The sequence below is a fragment of the Daphnia pulicaria genome, chromosome 3, assembly GCF_021234035.1.
Source record: "Daphnia pulicaria isolate SC F1-1A chromosome 3, SC_F0-13Bv2, whole genome shotgun sequence".
Taxonomy (NCBI): domain Eukaryota; kingdom Metazoa; phylum Arthropoda; class Branchiopoda; order Diplostraca; family Daphniidae; genus Daphnia; species Daphnia pulicaria.
The window spans coordinates 7,368,219-7,391,558 of record NC_060915.1 but is presented as its reverse complement, the minus strand read 5'-3'; the positions used below and the strand labels follow the sequence as shown (position 1 = coordinate 7,391,558).

Here is a 23,340-nt window from a genome sequence, read left to right as displayed (position 1 = left end):
CCAGCCTTAATCGTTTATCGTGATCATTTGCATGAAAGTGAACGAGTATGTGTAGTAAATGCTCGGTATGGACGAGCTATCGTGATAAATAAATTTTTCACGCAACAAGACTACACTGACGCACAACAATTATTTCAAGACAAAAATGGTTTAGTAGTTATAGCGCTGACATGATGAGTGAGAGATTCGTGGTTCAATATATCCCATATTATAAGAATCCTTACTTAAGAGTAAACTTTTGTTTTAACGTATGTTTTAGTAGCCATGACTGAGACAAGTCAAATTTCGCGAAATTCTTTATTTTTACAATACTTACAACACAAGCCAAATCAGAAAATTATTAGAAAAGAGTGTGGATAAAAGATGTGTTTAAGTTGAAGATCTTTAAGAGCGTGAGAATAAGGAAATCCAGCAGCTGATGAGGCTTCTACATGTGGAATCTATTCGTTCCTAAGATAGTTAAGATTCGATTATCGATTACTCCGTTATTGTTACAGTTCACTTTTCAAAATTGAATTATCGAAGTGAATCCTGCAATCAGCGCTAGCGAAATGTCAGACGACTAAAAATAATAATAGGCCTCTATTAAAAAATACATGCTGGGTAATAGGAGTATTCTTGATATAGTGACTAGAGCTTTAGTTTCGTAAATTAAGGTTAGATAGATCGAGCCCATCTAACCGAAAAGTAAAAAAATTAATATAACAGAGAATGGAAAAAAAGATGAGTGCTGGTAGTTTGTATCCGGCATCCGGTTCAAGTTGAAAATATTTAAGACCGTGAGAATAAGGCCGGAATAAGGAAATCCAGCAGCTGATGCGGTTTCTGCATGTGGAATCTATACGGTCCCAAGGTAGTTAAGATTCCATTATATAGGGAGCCGAACACGGAGAAAGAGAGAAAAGGTTAGAGAGAGAGAGAGAGAACTTCGTTGCCGTTCTCTCTCCGCACCGGCGCACCACCAAGACTCAATCGAAAGGTGTCACGGATTTCCCTCCCCCCCCCCCCCCTTTTTTAATTTCTTATATTATATAATATTAAAAACGACGGCGGGAGTATTGATTTTGAACCCTCAGCGTGGATCTCCCCTCCAAATCTCTCTTTCAATCCTCCGTTCTCCCCGTGTAAATATTGGCTGATGCCTTCTTCACATACCTGGAAGGAGAATCCGTGCAAAGTGAATTCAAAGCAAGCATTTTTTCCTTCTCTGTACACCCCTTTTAAATTCATTCTACTAACTACTAATGAGCATGTATCAGCGCAGCAATTTCCTTTGAGTTATATCATTCAGAAACACGTGTTCGGATATTGGCACCCCATTATTTATGTTGACATGAAGACTGCTACGCTTTTACAGTTTGCGGATTTAACTAATTCATATTTGGATGGAATATCCATAACAGTTAGGCTTTCAGGGTACTCGTCCAAAATGGCGAGTTCGTTGATATCAAGATGAATTATTTATTTATCAATGATGAAAGAATTCACTCCTGAACCAAGATCAATCAATTTTGTTTAAAATGGTCATGCCGAGTACCATGCTAACTTTAATTAAAATTTCAAGCTAATAAGTAGGTTGATATATACTGCATTAGGTTGACTAATGTGCAATCCATGCAACAAGTAAAGTCCTTCGCCTGGGTATTAGAATTTTAAAAAATGACATTCGTATCGTTGCAGCGTCATGTTATTGATATAGTTCACTTTAAAAAATGGAATTATCGAAGTGAATTCTGCTATCAGCGCTAGCGAAATTTCAGACGACTAAATATAATAATAAGCCTCAATTAACAAATACATGCTGGGGTAGGTTGGTGATTTTGCTTCGTAAATTAAGGTTGTTAGGTCGATCGAGCCCGAAAAATCCAAAAATTAATAGAAAAGAGTATGGATAAAAGTTGAAGTCCGGCATCCGGTTCAAGTTGAAGATATTTAAGACCGTGAGAATGAGGAAATCCAGCAGCTGATGCGGCTTCTACATGTAGAATCTATACGGTCCCAAGATAGTTAAGATTCGATTATATATGGGGAGCCGAACACAGAGAAAGAGGAAAGGTTAGAAAGAGAGAGAGAACGTCGATGTCGTTCTCACTCCGCACCATCAAGACTCAATCAAAAGTTGTCCCGGATTTGCCTCTCCTTTTGATTTTCTTATAATATATAATATTATAGATACTAGCAGGGAACGGACGACGGCAGGCGCATTGATTTCGATCCTGCATCAGTGGCGGCGTGTCTCCCTCCAAATCTATCTTTTCAATCTCGTGTCTCTCCTGCCGCCACATATTGCACGTGGAGCTAATCACCGGACGTCCCCCCTTCCACCACCCCGCCCAGTTTCTACCGTGCGAGTCCAGATGCTCGGCGGCGGCGGCGGCGGCGGCGTCAGTTTCTTAATGCGATATTAGCAACAGCCGCGCGGGAGCGGAAATTTGACGCGCCCCGACGCCCCCAAACCAGAAAACGGAGAAGGAGATGATTCTGTCACTATATATTTGTGTTCTATATACACATATACTACATCCGTCTGAATCGATGTGATATTTGTTTTTATTTTTCCTTTCGAAAAGAAACTAAATAATAATATTATTTGACGTCAGGAATTATTATTAAAAATAATTTTAATGAAATTTCGCCGCGTGAATTCATCGAGGCGTTTTGAGTTCTCAAAAGTTGATTGCATCCGCACCTAACCGAGAAGTTGTCGTGTCTGTTTAATTTTAGAGTTTACCCCTTATGAAACTTGGAAGAAAAAATTTTTTTTTAAAGTTATGTGGAATATAGTATGCGCCGCTGCTGCGGGGAGAGTTTGGTGTTTGTGCGAGGCGTTAGTGAGGATGGCGTGACTCGGTTGGCAATGGCGTGATGGCGGTCAACATCTGATTTTCTTTTTATATACTTCGGTGGAGTGAAACGGGGGAAAAAACAAGGGGGAGGAAAAAAAAAGAAAACAGAAAGTGACGCCGAACTTTTGATGACGTGACAGATTTACAGAAAAAGGGCGTTCCCTCACGGTAAATCATTTCGTGAGTCCCGGTATACGAAAATAAGAAAAAAAAGGGAGTTAAACAAATCCATCATCACTAATCATAATTACGTCATCCGTTTTGATCTCCCGCAGTTTTGTTTAATCCCCCCATACACACTATCGCTCAATTTTGAAGTTGTTTGGCGCAACTTGACTTTAATGACGTAATATCATTTTTAACGATTTTTGTGTTTTGTTTGTTTTTTTAATTTGAATTATCACGCAGCTTTGCTGTACGCGACCATCTTCGGTCACGTGACGACCATCATCCAGCAGATGACATCGGCGACGGCCAAATACCACGAGATGCTCAACAACGTGCGGGAGTTTATGAAATTGAACGAGGTGCCGCGGGCGCTGTCGGAACGGGTCATGGACTATGTCGTCTCCACCTGGGCCATGTCCAAAGGGCTCGATACGTGCATGGTAAGAACTAAGAAGAGCGAGAAGACGACACAATTTATTGCGTTGCGTCATTTCAAACTCTATTTTTATATATAATGTACACACCAAAGAGCGGAGGGTGGCGCGTCGGTTATTTTCGTTGTTACGAAATAACAGCGACCACCAGTAAATAACGATTCGCGCGGGTCATTTGAAAGATAGAGTCGACGTAATCCCGCGCGCGCAATTTGACTCGACCTCGAAAAAACCAAATTTATATCCCGAGCGACCTCGACATTTGTTTTCTTCTTCGTCTGTTTCTATTTCACGTCGGGGTTTAGAAATAACAAGACAATTCAATCGACGGCGTCCTTTATTTCTTTTGTTTTTTTCTGTTGTTGTTGTTGTTGTTCTTTGGGTGAGATGCCGGACGCCCCCACGGGGCATTTAAATTGGAGGAGAAACGACGTTTTCCGCGGAAGTGCGCATTGTTTTGCATAGACGACGTCGGTGCTGATGGCGTCTCTCTCGTAGTGTAGTGGAGGAGTTGAAAAGGAGCGAGCGACGCCCAAGTGGCTGTCGCGTAGCAGGCGCGTGTTTGCATACGAAATGTCTCTAATGTCCGTGGCTCTTTGCGGGGCTTGCCTGGGTTCTCTCTCCTGGCTGATGGTGGTCGTGGATTTTATCTTCCATCGATCGACAAACCGAGCCGTGCCGTGCCGGCCACCACCGCCATAGTTTCCCCGTGAATATTCTCAGCTGGAAACCCTCAACTTTAGATTCCCCGCTCGTGTATGTCTAATACAGGAGCTATAGTAGGTTATATAGCCGCCGCTGGTGGACGGATTACCCTGGCGCTGGCACGCATTGGCACCTGCTAATGGCCGCTGCTGCCCCCGGGAACAAAAAAAAAAAAAGAAAAAAGAAAAAAGGCAAATAGCGTTGACCCATTTCGATCACGGCGTGTCGTGTCGGCGACGTCTCCAAACTCGTCTACTAGCAGTGCCAGGTATATATGGCATATAGGTACAGAAGTATATAAATAGGCCGCGACTAAATATAGTGTCGTGTTCCGGACGATGGATCACCGACACGAACACACATGGCCCGTCGACCGTCGTGCAGATGCCACCGCACTCGCTCTGCTGCTCTCTGCTCCTTTTTGATTAAATATAACCGTCAAGCCGGAACAGAAAAACCCCCCAAAAAAGTTAGCCTTTTCGCTGGCTGGCTGGCTGGGGGAGGGAGTTTTGTATTTGTGATGACAACCTGGCGCAAGGTGAACCCATTGAGTCGTTGTAATGGCCGCAGGAGCGGGTGACTCGGTACGGTCATAATAATAGCCGGCCCGTGAGACGAGCGCGTTCCATTTTTGCGTGTCGAACAACAAAAGGTTTTGGTCCTCGGCTGTGCGACCAATCATTGCCGTACGTGTGTAACCCACATGATATCTATGCAATATTAATGTTCTCTCTCTCTCTCTCTTTTCTCTTTGGCTTTATCCCTTCTGTTTGGGCGACATCAATAACTTGACACGACTGCGACGACGGACAATAAAAACACCAACCCACCAACGGCGTCACAAACACAAAACCCCCTCCCCACGACGCTGGCGTCGGTTGACAAATAGGTGCTGAATTATTGCCCGAAAGACATGAAGGCCGACATTTGCGTCCATCTCAATCGCAAGGTGTTCAACGAGCATCCGGCCTTCCGGCTGGCCAGCGATGGATGCCTCAGGGCCCTGGCCATGCACTTCACTATGGCCCACTCGGCTCCCGGCGACCTTCTCTACCACACGGGCGAATCCATCGACACGCTCTGCTTCATCGTCACGGGATCGCTAGAGGTCATCCAGGACGACGAGGTCGTCGCCATTTTGGGTAATATTCCATTCAGCCATTATCTTGTTGTTGTTGTTGTTGTTGCTGTTGTTGCTGTACAGTTGAGCTGGCCACACCTTCCAGTTGAGCGGCGGTGGTGGGGAGCTCCTGGGGGGGAAACGGATCGATGCCGTCGATGCTCTTCTAACCGGCCGAGATGCGTTCATCGCATGACGTCCATTGCGTCCGCTCTCTCTCCCTAGAATTTGTTGCCGTCCCTTTTTTTTCTCTTGATATTTGACAAAATCTAAAAATAGACGCAAATTCAATGGTCGGAAACGAGCGGAGAGACGTCGTCGTCGTCGGGGCTATAGTGAAATCGATTCGACAAAGACGAAGAGACACAAGTCAGTCAATGTTAAACACAAAGGGAGGCGGACACAACATAGAAACGGGCCGGGCTGGGCCAACGATCGCTATATAGACAAAAAAAAAGCCGGGCGGCTCTCCTGATATACTTTGTGTGTGCGTGCCGCTCCCAAGTTTTCCTATCGCAGCCGCAAAAAAAGACCCCAGCATCGACGATGGTCTGACAACTTTGAGACTCTACCGCGGCCGGCCGCAGTTTCTGTTCGACCGTGTGGCTCCGTAATTAGCTGGCCGTCTCTATATACCTCTTTCTGCCCTTTTTTCCCCTATGGGTATATACCGTATAGTATACCACCGGAGCCCCATCTAGGTCGTTAAATTCCCATTAGAAAATAAAGAACCCCAGCGGCCAGGGATGGGACCTTAACTGCCCTGCAGATATATATGTGTGCAGCTTTTCAGTCCGCTCTGCCGTGCCGTGCGCCGGACGAACTTTTTTTGTTTCGTTTTGTCCGGCGGAGTTTAACAACCAACACATACATCGTCACGAATTTTAAGCTCTTTCTGCTTTCTAATCATCTACTATTATGTTAACCGACGTGCCGTGACGGCTATACACTCACACACTCACACACTGGCGTCCAAGTCGCTTTCACGACGAGTACAAGTCACTCAGGAGCTCGCCAATTAGTCAACGACACGCCCCATTAGGAATCGCCAGTTGATCTTCACCGTGGAGCTGGTTCTCTCCAACGCCTATATCGTCATTATAATCTCCTTAAATTGAGTCTATATTGTCATAACATTAATTGCATTTCAAAAAAAAAAGGAAAGAAGAAAAAAGTTGGCGAATTTCCATGTGCAGCACTAGAACTGCCTCTTATCAAAATGTATTGAAAGAGAAAGTTATAAGCGGCCAGATGGGAATTTTCTCGGTGGTTCAAGATTGTTTGGGCCGTTGGCGCACCAGCGTACCAGTGTACTGGAAAGATACTGTACAGTGCACAGCCTCGTCACACTACAGAGGAGTCTAAGACGTCGGGGAGGGCAAAAGAGATTGGAAGAATAAAGAGATAGGCATTTTCACTCGCTTCTTTGCTCGCTGGTTCGTACTGGGGAAATAACAGTTTCGAAGTGAAGAAGAAAAACCTGGCGGAGCGCAGCTAACATTTCAGACTTGTAGGTGAGTGTAGATCGGCGTGAAAAAGAAGGAGAAAGACCAAGGGGAAAATCGATGGGCATGAAAGAAAACAACGGAGAATTCCTCTCGTCGCTTTTATTTATTTCCTACTCCAAACTTTCAGATGTGCACAGCGCAATGCACACAAATAATATATAATGCTTGTGTATAGCCTTTAATGTAGGCGGTGTTATATCAGAAGAGACGATCGACTTGGTTTGTCTATACACATTTTCATATTCGACGTCGGGAGCGATATTATAGGGTTGAAACTATGTCTAGGGAAACATCAAAGAGCTCCTACTTTTATGTAGTATGTACAATCCACACACGCAGAGCGCGGGAGATATTGGCGGCGACTGTACATGTAGGGATTGTGGCACACAATCCCTGTCAGCAGGTGATCGATAAAACATTAAATATTAGATAAAAAGAAAGGAAAAAAGTTCTTGTTGATGTTGTTTTTTCGGATGGCAGAGGGAATCTCTTCTGTGCAGGGAAGAGAAAAACAAAACTTTTATTGTGCAGTTAAAACTATATCCCGAGTTATTATTATCATTTCGATTGAAACTTGCGTTGCTGGACTGCCATGGACAGCGTACTTATATGTGTATACTCTCGGGTATTTGCCATCTCATCGTCTCGAAAAGTCAACTTTATACACGATCGATTTACAACCACCCTCCGTGTACAGCCCATCGGGAAGTTTAGCTGGGACGTTCTAACGACCGTGGAGACTATTAAACTTTTCTGATTAAGTGATGAAAAATGTTGTGTTATTTCGATTACCTAATAATTTATAATAATTGATCCCAAAACGAAATTTTTGGTGTTGTGACGGGTCACATACAATTAGGTAAGGGTGACGTCTTCGGTGACACCTTCTGGAAGGAAGGGACGGTGGGCCAATCGGCGGCCAACGTCCGAGCCTTGACCTACTGCGACTTGCACGCCATCAAACGGGACAAGCTCATTGAGGTCCTCGACTTCTACCACGCCTTCGCCAACTCGTTCGCCCGCAATCTCATCCTCACCTACAATCTCCGTCATCGGGTTAGTATGTATATAATAGAACAGAGAGATGAAACATTGATTATCTCCTTTTCAATTCAAATCGCCCGCCCTTTCTCTTCTCTCGATAAACATTTCCCAACGATTCAGCTGTTTTCCCTCCCGTTGCTGTTTTTCTTTTTCTTTATTTTGAGGTTGTCTTTATTTATTGGCACGCCCTTTCAGTTTCCCTTGTCCCCCGACCCTTTGATAATTTCACCCAAGAATCCCCCCCCCCCGTGATGGCAACAGCCGAAAATTCGGGAAAGAGATCGCCTTACGTTGTTTGTTGTCTCTCTCTCTCTCTCTCTGTCCTTCATTATCGAGTTGGGCTTCTCGTCTGACTCGGCGCTCAGTCGTCGCCCCCTCGTAATCCAATATATGCATATCGATTATTTGACTTTTTTTGTCTCCTTTGCCTATATAGCTCTCTGCTCGTTTTCGTCCCTCCGTGGGTATAGACTAGACTAACCGCGCAAGAAAAAACAGGCCCCCCCCCCCCAACCTAAATAAAGGAATTGCGTCTACCTTTAACGACTCGTCATATAGTTCTTCTTCCACACAACCGCCGAGTACCCTTGTTTCCCCCCCCCCCCCCCCACTCTCTTATCCACCTTATGTGCTGTGTGTCTTTTTCTTCATTCTCTCGCCCACGTACACACTCAATTGTAAAATGTACGAAAAGCGGCCGAGGTGGGAGTTGAAAGAGAAACTGCCAGCAGCCCCACCCATCCGGCGGACCCTTATTATTATCACAGCCTTTTTTTATTTTATTTTATTTTTCATTTATTATGCGCCGGCCTTTGACGTAGGTTGCACAATGCACACACACATGTAGGCGGCGGCACACTGCATATTATATGGGTCGAAAGCTGCTTTTTTTTTTATATATTACAAGTTGCGCAGAGAGAGAGAGAGTCTAATCCTCCATTATTGCTATTAAATTGAAAACCGGCCGAATGACGAGGGCCCCGGCGCGGCATATTAAATGTACACACACACATCATTTGAATGCTATACAGGACAGAGGTTCTTTGTACGGGTGAGCTGCACGGCGCACTACATTTACTGTACATACAACGGACACTGTACAATAATATAGAGACGGCTTCACGTTTGCCTGTGACGTTCGCCGGATGACCGTTACAAAAGCCTATCGGGTTTCGACAATCAACTTTTCTCGATTCCGGGGCGAACGTGTCAGTCCTGTCTCGGCGTATCCGTTGACGCGTATTTGTAATATAGCCGGCCTTCCCCCCCCCTCCTCCTCCTCCTCTGCTGCTCTGTCGTATGTAGGCTCTGCTCCTATGTGTGTACACACACATACACACCAGCCGGGCCCTTGTCGTCCCCTTCTTCTTCTTTTCTTTTCTTTCCCTGGAAAAGAGACATTTCACGCAAAGTCCTCGTGACTGTCGAGGAAAAATGAGAAAAGAGTAATCCGAGTGCTTGTTGGTGACATTTTGGATTGTCCAAATAACGAAACGGGAAAGAAACGAAAAAGGAAAAAGGAAAAAGAAAAAGAAGACGAACTGTGTGTATTTTTGTTGTTGTCTGACACGGACGGCTAATAATAATTGATTGATCTGGTCTTCTCTCTCTGTTGTGTCTGTGCGTGTGTGTGTCGTTTGACAGTTGATCTTTCGAAAAGTCTCGGACATGAAGCGGGAAAAGGAGCTGGCCGAGAGGAGGAAAAACGAGCCGAAATTGGACCAGAGTCAGGATCATTTGGTGCGCAAGATTTTCTCCCGATTCCGCAAAGGGGGATCAACTTCCTCGGGCAACCTCTTGTCCGGCGTCGCCATGCCGGCCGCCGGATCGGCTCTGGGCGTCACCACCAACAGCAACGGACCGTGCGGCTCGCAGGGCGGGACGCCGAGCCACAGCTCCCGCGACATCGAGCGAGGTGAACTCCTCCAGCATCAACTGTCGGCCGAGTTCGACCTGTCGGCAGGTGGCGGCCAGCAGATTCGGTCCGGCAGCTCCAGTCCCCGCAAGGAGAAGGTGACACTGATCAAGGCCGTCAAGGAGGACGAGACGGCGTCGGCCAGCTCACGGGCCAGCTCGGCCAAAAGCAAATGGGGCCGGATGATGCGTGGAGGGAGTTCCGGCTCCAGCGACGTGGCCCAGGACGGTGAGCAGCAGCAGCAACCACTGGCCGGCCTTCAGACGTTGTTGCCCGTTCTGGCGACCACCAGTGCGGCGGCAGCGTCGACCGCAACAACAACAGCAGCCACAACGACAACAACGACGGCGGCCGGTCGAGTGCAGTCGGCCGGCTCGGGCAACAAAATCCACCCGAAACTGAGTCGGGTGCCCGAGCGGCAGGAAACGAGCGTGGACGAAGCCCTTCCGCTGGATCGGAGCCGGCTTACAGCCAGCCAAGCGTTCAGCACAACCGTGTCGGCGGATTACAGTCCGCCCGTCGCTGCCGGCCATTGTCACCAGCAGATGTCGCGATCCGACTCCTCGTCCATCATCGATTCGTTCACAGAGCTCAAACAAGAAGTGCGCAGCGAAGTCCAGCGAATCAACCACAAAATGTCGCGACTGGAGGACATCCTGGGCGAGATCCTTGTCCGTCTGACGCCGGCCAGTGTGGCGGCGGCGGCACAGCCCGCCAAACCACCACCACCTCCTCTGCCGAGCGCTCGATCGCCCGGTGGCCGCATCCGTCACGCTCAAGTTGCGCCAGCTCCTTCGTCAGACAACCCAACGGCCTCGTCAGCCGCAAGTTCCCAGCAACCGTTTCTGCTCGTGCCAGGCAACACTGCCGACCCAACGGCGGCCACCCCTGTGCCGGTCGACGTCGACAGCGGAGCAGCTCCCGCCACCCGTCCGACCGGCCGCAGTAGCGGGAAATCGCTGTCCGGCGGCACCAGAAGTCGAAGCCGGCCCAGGTCGGCCGGCACGAGCGACAAGCTGACGACACAATTTCAAGAGTACGTCTGACATTAGATGGGATGACATCAGACAACAACAAATAATTCAATTACTTTCAATGATATTACGATTTGAATAATAATAAATAAACAAATAAATAAATGATAATGACGTCATATGGAAGTCCAACGTGATGATGTAAAAGGGAAGCGGCCTATTTGTTTTCCTTTTGGAATTTGGATTCACACACAATTATACTATATCTCTCAATTGAGACACGATGTAAATATTATTAATTATTGCGCGCCATCACAAAAAGTCAGAATGCAATTGAAAAAAAAAAGATTCAAAAACAACTTCCTTTCTTCATCATTTGACTGTTACGTGTATAACTTATTTAAATATCATTTCAACCCCCCCGGCTCCCTCCACAACAACTTCCCGAGGATTTTTTTTTCTTCAATTTACCGATTGATTTTTCCCCCTTTTTGATTATATTACATGTGCAATTTTTATTATTATGTGTGTTGTTATCGGTTCCTATTCTCTCTCTCTCTTTCTCCTCTTGATCATTCACTCACTCATCTTGTGTTATGATACTATTCCCAGTTTTAATTATTCAAAAAAAATACGGTATACATAATAGTGAGAGCTCAACTTCGAGTCTTTTTTGTCCCCGTTGGTTTGATTACATTACAATTTAACGAGTCCATTTATTCTCTCTAGGCATCATTTGATTTATAGCGGCTATAATAGCGCCTACTTTTTCGGTACTTTATACTCGTCGTTATTCGCCTCTGTCAAAATCACCCGCCCACCTTAATTCACCTCTCTATCCCTCAAAAAAAAAAAGAAACAAACCAAAAAAAAAAAAAAGAAAAGCCAAAAACGAATTTGAAATCACAGAATAAATAAAACAAAATGAATAAAAAAAAACAACAACATCTTTATATTATACATCCTTTTATATGCAAGATATGAGCCTCTGTTGGTACTTAAAAAAATGAAAATTAGCCTAACTGGGGGTGTATATAGTGTCAGCTGTGTGTATAATTTGATTCGTGTCCTGTATACGCGTGAAACGAGCGCTGCTGAGCTTTTCTAGTGTAAGCTCGTGATTCTGACGTAGGCAGGCAGTTCATGGTGTACATATTATCTAAACTCTCATACTCCCTCTTAATCTATTAAAAAAAGGGGGCGAATAGTATATAGAGCAAACTTTTCTTTTTTCTATTTCAATATCACATTTGCTCTTTTTAACTCGTTTATACTCGGCGCCTTTTTAGCTGGTTTTTTTCTTTTTCTGGCCGACATTAGCCTCCTCATTGGCCTTGCCGAATAATTCCAACCAACAGAATATAAAAGGAGAAGCCATCACCGATGTTGGAGATAGCAAAGAGAGAGAGAAGAAGAAGAAAACATAAGAGGAAGGAAACCGATAAAGAAGTTTTCAGTTGGTCTAGATAGTACAGAAGCGAGGGAATCTAGTGCATCAACTTGGGCGCTCTCTTCAACTAAGTAAAAATAAAAGAAAACGGGGCGTTTTCAAACAAAAGAAAAGAGGCACCATCGATCCGTCCACTCTCTCTCTGTTCTGCTCTCTCTTCTATAAAATTAAAACAAAAACAAAACACACGGGGCTCCTATACTTTTATGGGCATGTACACACACACACACACACACACATGCGGGGCAGCACACACACACAAGCAAGCAGCAAACTCTTTTTCTACTCTCCCCGACAAACTACTGGATGGATGCTGCTATTGTGTAAATCTACACACAGACAGACACACACGCACGCAGAGTTCAATTGCGCAGCGTCTCGGAAGTGTCACATTTCCGGACGAGTGAGGCGCTTTTTTTGACTGAGGTGACAAGAACAAAGACGAAAGTGGACGAGTGATGGAAAAGAAGTGACAACTCAGCAGCAGATGCGGGACCGTTCGAGTTTGTTTCTGATGTCTTACGTAACTTTACATTTCAGCCCAAAGACAAAAATAGATACATCAAAATCGCCATATCTTTGATTGAATACTATACATCGTCCCATTTGAACCTCATCGCTTTCCTTCTTTTTATTGAATAGCGATTGGAAATTGCGTTTGTGTCTGGCTCTCTTTTGTACATCACGTTTGAATTCATTTGATTTTTTTTTTTCTTAAATCGATCATAACAAAATCATCGGCCCATTTCCCGTCCTTTTTTCGATTCGATTTCTTTCAATTCGATATTTGAATATGGGTGTTTATTGTGTATAGGCTAAGTCTGAGCTCTGCTGGTGAATGCTATTTTATACCTATATATAATTCCCTATATCACGGCATTTGTACTTTACAATTTGATATGTACATATGTAAAGTGCATCATACACAATCGTTCGATCTGGATTGAGTTATTGCAATTTGTGAGCATATGAATATGGTACGCACCGACGAACAAATAACTACCATCATCTTGTTTTTTTTTTCTTTTTTCTTTCTCTTTGTTTCCTCTTGTTGACTCGACATGAACCGGCCCGGGCCGCATCAATGTAGTATATATATAGGAGACTTGAGTGTTCGCGTGATGTCACGGTCACGCGTGCCCCGCTGCCCCCCGTGTAAATATCGGCTAATACCTTCTTCACATACCCGGAAGGCGAATCTGTACAAATCAATTCAAAGCAAGCATTTTTTCCTTCCCTGTATACCTATTTTGAATTAATTCTACTAATTACTAATGAGCATTTGTGAGCGCAATTATTTCCATTAGGTTTCTTAATTACAATTATGTTTTCGCCAAATGTCGACCGATCATACCTGCTGACATGATTCCCGAAACACTTTTCAGTTTATGGGTTGTAACTTATTCATATTATAGATGGATTTTCTATTTCTTTACATTCTGCAAGCACTCGATCATTCGTTGATAATGTTTTCGAGACAACGGTCAAACACCTTGTCGTAGAAGAGCGAAGCCATTTGTTGTCTGCGAAATCTTTATCATAACGATTATCAAGGCAAATGCGATAATAACGTCAAGTGAATAAGAAGGTCGGAATATTCTACATATGATGACTGTTGTGCGAACTTTGTAACAAGTAAATTCCCTCGTCAGGATAATTGAATATAACATAATGACACTCGTATCGATGCAGCGCCCTGCAAATACTATTGTTCACTTTAAGAAATGGAATTATCGAATAAATCCTCTTATCAGCGCTAGCGAAATGACTGTTTACTAAAAATAATAATAGGCCTCTATTAACACATAGTACATGATGCGGAAGGCTAACATTATATCAATTTAGTATTTCAACATTACTGTAGTGGCTACAGCGCTAACTTCCAGAGTCAAAGTATAATTGTTCAAGACTAACTTCAGCCTTCATCGTTTATCGTGATCGGTAATATGGCGTAAATATCGGCGGATATCGTGTAAATATCGGCCGATGCCCTCTTCACATACCCGGAAGAAAGGAGAATCAGCAGTACAAGTCAGTATACAAGCAAGGATTGTTTTCCCTTCCCTATTTACCCCATTTTGAATGTTCATTCTAATTAATACAATATAATTACAATAATTCTGATTTTATTACAAATGAACATTTATCAGCGCATTTATTTTCATTTAATTACATCATATCAAATAATATTTCGGCCATTACTAACCATTCATATTTGTTGACGGAAACAGTGATACGCTTTGCCGTTTAGGGATTAAAATTAAATCATATCGTGGATGATTTTTCATCTTCATTTGAGATCCCTGGGCGTTCGTTCAGGTGTGTCGTTCTTGGGAAATATTGTGACGAACCTAGGTCGTGTCTGCCGTTCATGGTTAAGTATCAGCGTCACAATTATTCCTTACCCTTCATCATAATTGATAGAGGGTATGATCAGATCCCGAACGCCAGAATAACTCTTGTCGCAAAATCAAGTGAGTAAGTAGGTCAAAATATCCCGCATTGGATGACTAGTGTGCGATCCTTGAAACAAGTAAATTCCGTCGCCTGGATAATAAAATAACGAAAAGTGTTACTCGTATCGATGCATCACCCTTTAATTAATATTGTTCACTTACAAAAATAGAATTGTCAATGTGAATCCTGTTATTAGCGAGCGCTAGGCCGCTGACTTATTACTAAAAATAATAATAAGCCTCTATTAACACCCATACATGCTGGGGTAGGCTGTTGTTAGGGGTGGTAACCTTTAAAGCGTTACTTGACTGCATTATCATTAGACATGGGACGTGCCTTTACAATGCGCTTTTCACTAGATCATCAATTTTATTGATATCTTAAACATTTCGGCATCGTACACTACAGATTATTTTTGCCTCTCAATCAAATTCTCGTAAAGTATTATGTTCCGATGATCGACCCGAGAATTGTTTACCTATTCTGTAGAAGTTTAGGAAAAACATTGAACAACTCAGCCAATAACTTTGGCATGTCGCGAATTTCTTTGAAAAGCAAAGAACAACTTTTCAATCTGATTCCTCCGATGTTTCCCCACATCAATATTATTTATCTTATGAAACATTTACGAGACAAATAAAAGTTACGCAATGAAACAGCCAATCATGTTTTTTCTTTTTTGGTTCCTTCTGTTGACTCGACATGAAACGGGCCGCATCAATAGTAGACTCGAGTTTTCAAGGTCACGCGTGTCCTGCTGCCCTTCGTTCTCCCCGCGTAAATTTCGGATGATGACTTCTTCTCATACTCGGAAGGAGAACCCTTACAAGTCAAACAACGCAAGCATTTATTCCTTCCCTTTATCTTGAATTTATTCTATTAATTACAAATGAGCGTTCATCTGTGCCGCAATTTCCATTGAGTTGCAACATTACACATAAGTTTTCGGCCGTTCTTGATTATTTTTACCTGTTGAGATGATGGAAGAAACACTTTTCAGTTCTGATATATATACTAATTTATATTATGGATGCAGCATCCCTATGTTTAATATACTCCAGACGCCCGTTAATGCTTTCTTGCGTTCTTTCATGTTCATGGGAACCTTCATTTTCTTCAACAAAAATGTTGAAATAAGGAGAATTATGGGGTGCGGAATGAACACTTTTTCCAAAAAAAATGTTCAATAATCGATTACCATATTTGATGTGAAAACAAATTGATAATCGATTTGAATATTGAAATCAAGTTGAAAATATATTCAAAAATTGAAAATCTTTTGAAAACGATTTCATAAATTGAAAATGATTTTGAAAAATGAAAATGATTTCGAAAAACTAAAATGAATTTGAAAAACTAAAATGATTTCGAAAAATGAAAACGAATTTGAAAAATGAAAATGAACTTGAAAAATGAAAATGAACTTGAATATCCATACAATTTCGGGAGTACGATATGACACCACCCTACTCTATCCCCAGCTCTCTCCGGATGCTATAGCCACCCCGAGACAACCGACTAGCCATTGATGGCTATGTCGCTGATTCCAGCCAGCTAGGCCGTCAGCGATACTGTCAGCCCTTGCCGGGCGGTGCTGGCCACCGCTGCCGCCACAACGGCCACAACGGCAGCCGCTAAAGTCTCTCTCGACCGCAGGCCGAGTATTACCCTACACAAAAATAGATTACACGATCCAACGTGAAAAGTTTCATGTTCCTATACGACTACTTTTATTTGAGGCCGGCCATGAAAAAAAAAGCTTTTCTGTTGAAACGGACATGGGCAACATGACCATTTGGATCCTCTTCTTTGGCCTCCACCGCCATGTCCGCTGCCTCCATGATGGTAGAAAAGATAGACGTTGCGCCAATTTTTGGTGTTCAATCCGTCGCTGCAGCTGAGACAGAGCCATCCTTCCAATGAACTCTTCCTTGGAATGGCCCAATTTTATATAAATGCCGTAGAGTATCGGGTAGGTAACACTTCCGGCGCAAGTGGACCACATGGCAAAGACGTAGAGACAATAGAGAAGTCCAGCTCCCCAATCCGCTTAGATAGCGGATAATTTCCAGCAGGGCCAGCACCAACATGAGGATCCACGTCAGCAAGAAGTCCGCCTTCTTCTTCTCGTCGGATTGAACGGCAGAGTATCGCAGCAGTACAGGACGCATAGGCCTATCCAGCGAAACGTACCAGAACACTTCTTTCCGGGCAGTTGGCAGTTAGTGGAATGACGAGAACTTCGCGAGAACGTCATACCGAGGCGTGACTGGAACTTTTCTCAGGTGAAAGCCACCCATTCGGCCGTTCCGTCTTCATCGTTGCTGGGTAGGCTGTGTGTCATTTACTGCAGGAACATGAAACTTTTCACGTTGGATCGTGTAATCTATTTTTGTGTAGAATACTCGGCCTGCGGTCGAGAGAGACTTTAGCGGCGGCCGTTGTGGCGGCAGCGGTGGCCAGCACCGCCCGGCAAGGGCTGACAGTATCGCTGACGGCCTAGCTGGCTGGAATCAGCGACATAGCCATCAATGGCTAGTCGGTTGTCTCGGGGTGGCTATAGCATCCGGAGAGAGCTGGGGATAGAGTAGGGTGGTGTCATATCGTACTCCCGAAATTGTATGGATATTCAAGTTCATTTTCATTTTTCAAGTTCATTTTCATTTTTCAAATTCGTTTTCATTTTTCGAAATCATTTTAGTTTTTCAAATTCATTTTAGTTTTTCGAAATCATTTTCATTTTTCAAAATCATTTTCAATTTCAAAACATTTTCAATTTTTGAATTTATTTTCAACTTGGTTTCAATATTCGAATCGATTATCAATTTGTTTTCAGATCAAATATGGTAATCGATTTTTGAACATTTTTTTCGGAAAAAGTGTTCAATCCGCACCCCATAGAGAATGTTCCCATGATGGGCGACTGACTAACGTTTAATAGAATATCAAGTGCGAAAGTAGGTTAGAATATCGCGTAGTAGGATGACTAAAGTGCGATCCTCATAACAAGTTGATTCCCTCGCCTTGATAATAAAATAAAGAATAATAAAACTTATATCAATGCAGCATCTTGTAATTGATATTGTTCACTTTCAAAAATGGAATTATCGAAGTGTATCCTGTTATCAGCTAGTATGACTGATTACTGTAAATAATAATTAGCCTCTTTTTACACGTATTGCTGCGGTGGGTTTTTGCTATCGTGAGTGAATGTTAGTTCATAGTGTTAGTTCTTATTCATAAAGTGAATGGTAATGCATAGCAAAGGCTCTGTACGTACGAAATATCGTGATATAAAATTGTCACGCTAAAACACGACACTGACGCACAATAACAAATAACAAATAATTTGAAAAAATTGACCAAAAAATAGCTCACTCTGGAAAAATTTGGTTCGCAGGTTGAAATTTGTTTTCTTCTCTATACCATTTTGAATTCATTCCGTCAGTGCTTTTATATTCTTTGCGATTCTCTGTAGACTTTTGACGTCTTGTTTGACAATTTGTCCAGATTCCTCTGTTGGTTTAGTTGAGTTTTTCTATCCCCGACGACAATATCCTTAGAGATTCTTCTACATACATATCGGCACAATTATATTTGCTGATTATGACGGCACATGTAACGTATCGCCATTGATTTATTGGCGAGTCGTCTCTGTACTGCAGCATATTTATCGCCCTTATAAACTTGATTGCATTATCATTAGACTTGGAACGTGCCTTGACATATTCCGTTTTTCACTACGTAAAGTTACGCAATGAAACCCCCAATCTTGTTTTGTTTTTTTTTGTTCCTTCGTTAGTTCTTTTGACTCGACATGAACCGGGCTGTATCAATGTTATGTATAGGAGAATCGAGTTTTCAAGGTCACGTGGGCCCTGCTGCCCTTCCTTTTCCCCGAGTATCGGCTGATGACTTCTTCTAACACTCGGAAGGAGAATCCCTCAAGTTAATACAAAGCAAGCATTTATTCCTTCTCTTTATACCCATTTTGAATTTATTCTATTAATTACTAATGAGCGTTTATTAGCGCCGTATTTTCCATTGATTTACAACGAAACACATAAGTGTTTGATCATTCTTGACCATTTGTACCTGTTAATAAGCTAACAGACACATTTTTATGTTCGTGAAAATAAGCTAATTTATATTTTGGATGGCGCATCCACATTATCTATGTTTTCTTGACGCTCGTACATGTGTTCCAGCCTCGAAAATCCTGGAAAATGCTATTCGTAGACACGATCTACAACAGCTGCGATAACCTTGGATTACGATGGCATTACACGTGGAGAAAGTCACTTAACAAGCATCAATATTTCTAACAAAAGAATTTCTAGTGTATCTGTAGGTAAAACTATCCTGCATTAGGATGACTAAAGTGCGATCCTAATAACATGTTAATTCTCTCGCCTGGATAATTTAAAGAATAATGATGAAACTCGTATCAATTCAACGCCCTGTAGTTGATATAGTTCACTTTCAAGAATGGAATTATCGAAGTGAATCTGTTATCAGCGCTGGCGAAATGACAGATACGACTAAAAAATAATAATAAGCCTCTATTTTAAACAAGTATTGCTGCGGTAGGTTTATGTGTAGAGTGGTAAACTTGGTATAATGGCTATGGCGATGGCTCGTGAGTAAATATTCAGTGGTTCATCTGCGTTTACCATTACTGGAAGTTTAGGCAAAAAATATACTCAGCCAATAATTTTGGCATGTCGCGAATTCTTTTGAGAAGCGAAGAACAACTTTTTGATCCGATTCCTCCGATGTTTCCGCACATCAATATTTCTCTTATGAAACATTTACGAGAAAAATAGAAGTGACGCAATGGAACCGCCAAAATGAACACGGTGACGGTCACGTGGGGCTTCTATAAGTATCGATTCGAAGAAATCTCACCGCCCAGCATCTAGCAGTAAACAACGCACACAGGCGACTTTTGGGAGACACTGTTGACGCAATCCCAGCAGCAACAGCCCCACCCGATGTTGTGCTGCTCCTTCCCTTGATATTATTACAGCACAGCATATGCAGCTAAAGCAGCATCCGGCCCGCAACCGAGGGGGCGGAAACTCAAAAAAGTTTAAAAAAATTACCCAAAAAGTAAAAGGTAAAGCGCCAAAAGAAATTTGTTGGCGCGAAATGACAAAACATAAGATAGGGAAGAAAAATCGGAAAAAAAGAAAAAAAAACAAGGAAAAAAGCAAATTTTTCTCTATTTGCTGACGAAAAGAAAAAACCCCAAACATTTCGGTTAAAAACCAGGGGGAAAACTAAAAACTTATCAATGCTTAAGGGTATTTCGATTAACGCGACACCTAGAACAATTCGTCACAGTCCATTAAGTCACATCGCTACTTGTGTGTACCGATGATGGCCGACAGCAGATGGAGTGAAGGATGTCCTGTCCTATCCTCGTTTCGAGTGCCCTTTCATGGCCCTTTTAACCAGCCAAAACCAACACGTGTGGGAAATGCCGTCGATGGCGCTATCGACGATGCCGAAAAAGATTTGAAAAAACTAGGTTGATAACTATTATTTGATCTAAACCAACCATCCATTCCTTTTTAAATGGTTTTCCTGTAATTATTAGATTTGCGAGTGTCCGGCAAGTACAAGTATTGCTTTAATAAGCAGCTAGCTAAGAAATTCTTTAGAATAAAAAAAAAAAAGAAAAGAAAAAAATTAAAATTCGACCTCGTCGGCCGATTATGAACCTCTTGACGAGAGCGATGAATCGCATTATGACCAAGGAGAAGATGTTTTCAGCCGAGAGTCTCATGAAAATAACTTGGAAGAAGGAGACAGGGATTATGAGTTCGACACACTTGGGGCCGTCATGGATGGCACATTCCGGGATCTTTCCAAGACTCATCCCGTACATGATAACATTAAAAACACAGCCTTTGCTACTCTTGTCCGACCTGATGTACACACCCAAGTTGTTTCCAAACAGACAATTTGTTGGTTTCTAGAGGAAATGGTGTGGGAAAACAGCAGCGACCGTTAGTGGAGATTTGCAGGTTGCCCCCCTGTTTTTTTTTTAAAGAAGGAGAATAATCAAAAAAGGTTGAAAAAACTACCCTCACAAACGGCCTTTGGGCAGTTTTTATTACAGCAGATGGACGAGATTATCTCCTCGGAAAAGTTCTTGCCTTAGTTGCAATGGATGGGAAAAGTATTCGTTGTGTGAATGAGTGGAATGTGGATGAAAAAACAGAAACCCGTGTTCTGTGTCAATGGTACAATATGGTAAGGGAAAAAGGGAACCAGAAGTTGTCAATCAATTGTCCCGCTTCTATAAATTTAAAGAATAAATATCTGACAACTCCGCTGTATAACCGCCTCCGGTAAAACAAAAGTCCCAAAAAACCATTTATTTCGCTAGAAAAGTTAAAAAACACAAGAAAACCGGGAAAAGAAAATAACCTACGCATAAGCAAAAACCCTATGTCTTGTTCAGTCTTGTTGTGCTATTTGTCTAAAGGCGCGGAAAACTTTCCAAAAACAACAAAAAACTCTCACCTACAAAAAACTTTTTTTGAGTTTCCGCCCCCTCGCCCGCAACTTTTAATATTCTTATACGACTTCCTCTCTGGTACTATAAAAGTAATGTCACAAACGCGGGAGCTAGACTATATACTACTACATATTTAGCTATATAGAAAGGGTCTGCGTGACAATGCTCAGATGTGTCTGTTGCCTGTCTCTCCGCCTGTCATTTATCTTTTCTCCGATAGAATCTGACGTCTTCTCACCAAGTACTTTTCATCCCATCCCACTCCAGCCGCCGCCATGGCCTATCTCTTTGATATCAAGTGATGGACAAAGCAAAGGGTGGGCTGCATGGAAGAGGGGGTCGGACCGACCCTCGGCTTTTCATTTATTTGAAATGACTGCCTGTTTATACGCCCAGTTTGCGTGTAATCTGTTACGTCTTTTCGTACTCTTTCCCCCCTTCTTTTTTTTTCTACCCCCGACTCCTTAAATTCATTATTGGCCGCAACTGAGTGAGCGATTTGATCATACGGAAACTCAAAAGAAAAACTTGTGTCTCACCCGAAAATTGCGCCATGCAACAGTAGCCTGACAAATATGCGAGTTTATCTGTCTGGACAGTTGCACGCCGAGCGTCGCGTATTTATATATTTATTCTTTCAATCAGATTACTAGCTATAGTATATAGTGTGTAGATTTGGGTAATTTATTTATCGTTGGGATAATATACGTATTCCGCACGAAATCTCTCGACACCCCGCAAGACACTTGACGGCGTAATGTTATAGGCTATTGGCTAATGCGCTTGCTACTATAATAACATTTTGTTCCGCATCGTGAAGCTTTTTATTCCTTCGTTATTATTCATTCCCGTCCTTCTCTGCTGTCTAGTTAGTCCCTATCGGCCGGATAAGTCTAGCTGCTGCGCGTTATACAGTTTTGATGGTGTCGCGCTTCAAAGATTAATCCGACCACGATTTATTCAATTTCCTCTACTAATGAACTTTCGGGGCGGGGGCTGTGCGTGTGTGTGTGTGTGTACGGGATGATGGCGTGAAAACCCTCACCAGCAAATCAGTGTTTCTCTATCGATTGTTCCCTCTTCGAATAGACCATCGATCCGCGATGAGTAGCTCAACCGAACAGAACTCACGAAGCGCAAGAGGTATTTTGGAAAAGAGCTAATTATAGTGAACAAAACGATGACAATCATCCTTTTTTTTCTCCACGTCAATCTGGAAAAATGCTGCGCCAATATATATACTATATAGCGTCAAATCGCGTCAAATGTCCAGCGTTGCAAGGCAAATAGCAAATAGTTGATCGGTTTCATTGATATGACGTAATACGTCCGATCTTCTATAATTTATATGGGCTCCAGTTGTATTTGTATGTTGGCAGTCGTAATTCCTTTAGTCGGGGATTTTAAGAATAAAACTGGGTGCGATCAATTTTTCAAGGACGTTTCTGTGTATGTATAGGCAAACGCGTTTCCTTGACTATGCCTGCACCCCACCCCCTCACAGTCTATTGCCAATGTAAAGACGGACGGACTGTGTGTACCCAATAAAGTTTTTGACACGCCCTCCCACACTCATCAATCATCACTAACGTCAAACACGACCCACATAAACAAGCAGGCCTATATATACGCAGGGGCCCATCCAGCAGCAGCATATATTGTGCCATCATGGAGGTTATTAAGAAATTTCACGAATCCCCGTTGAATAACTCACTTTTTCTCCTTGAGAAAATTGACCAGGCTCTGATTTTATGTAACAGTGGGAATGATTATGTGAGTCTACATATTACCCATTAGTAGGCCCGAGTAGGCCCCGTGTGTATACGCCCTGCAAACACTCTAGTTGATGGAATAATACCGAGAAAATGTCGCCCTAAAAATCCCGTCGCCATTCAAAAAGCAGACGTTGAAAGATCGGTTTGAAAAGCTTTTAGCGGCCGGAAACTTCTCTAGCTTCTTCCTCGCTGTCTTCTTTGGTTTTTGGCTGTGCGCGTTCTATGTGATGACGGGATATAGGATATATAATCGCTATCTATCCGTCAACTGATTTCTTGTTCTGCCTTCCGAAGAAAAGCCAGTTTCGCCTCCGCCGGCTGCCGGCTGCCGTCCCAGCAGCAGCCCAGCCGCACTCGACTGAATCAGAAGTGAATCGGCCTACTGTGAATAAGCTGCTTATAAAGTTTCACCGAC

At 42.9% G+C, this 23,340-nt stretch overlaps 1 protein-coding gene across 1 annotated transcript in view; it reads left to right on the top strand.

Moving 5' to 3' along the window:
* Window positions 1–11,617, top strand: part of LOC124329502 (potassium voltage-gated channel protein eag-like) — a 36,013-nt gene extending 24,396 nt beyond the window's left edge. Inside the window, exons 8-11 of the mRNA XM_046788575.1 lie at window positions 3,255–3,454; window positions 5,043–5,295; window positions 7,641–7,837; window positions 9,470–11,617. Coding sequence (XP_046644531.1) covers window positions 3,255–3,454; window positions 5,043–5,295; window positions 7,641–7,837; window positions 9,470–10,786 — 1,967 coding nt within the window. The 3' untranslated portion in view covers window positions 10,787–11,617. The remainder of the gene's footprint in view (window positions 1–3,254; window positions 3,455–5,042; window positions 5,296–7,640; window positions 7,838–9,469) is intronic.
* Window positions 11,618–23,340: the final 11,723 nt, after the last annotated feature.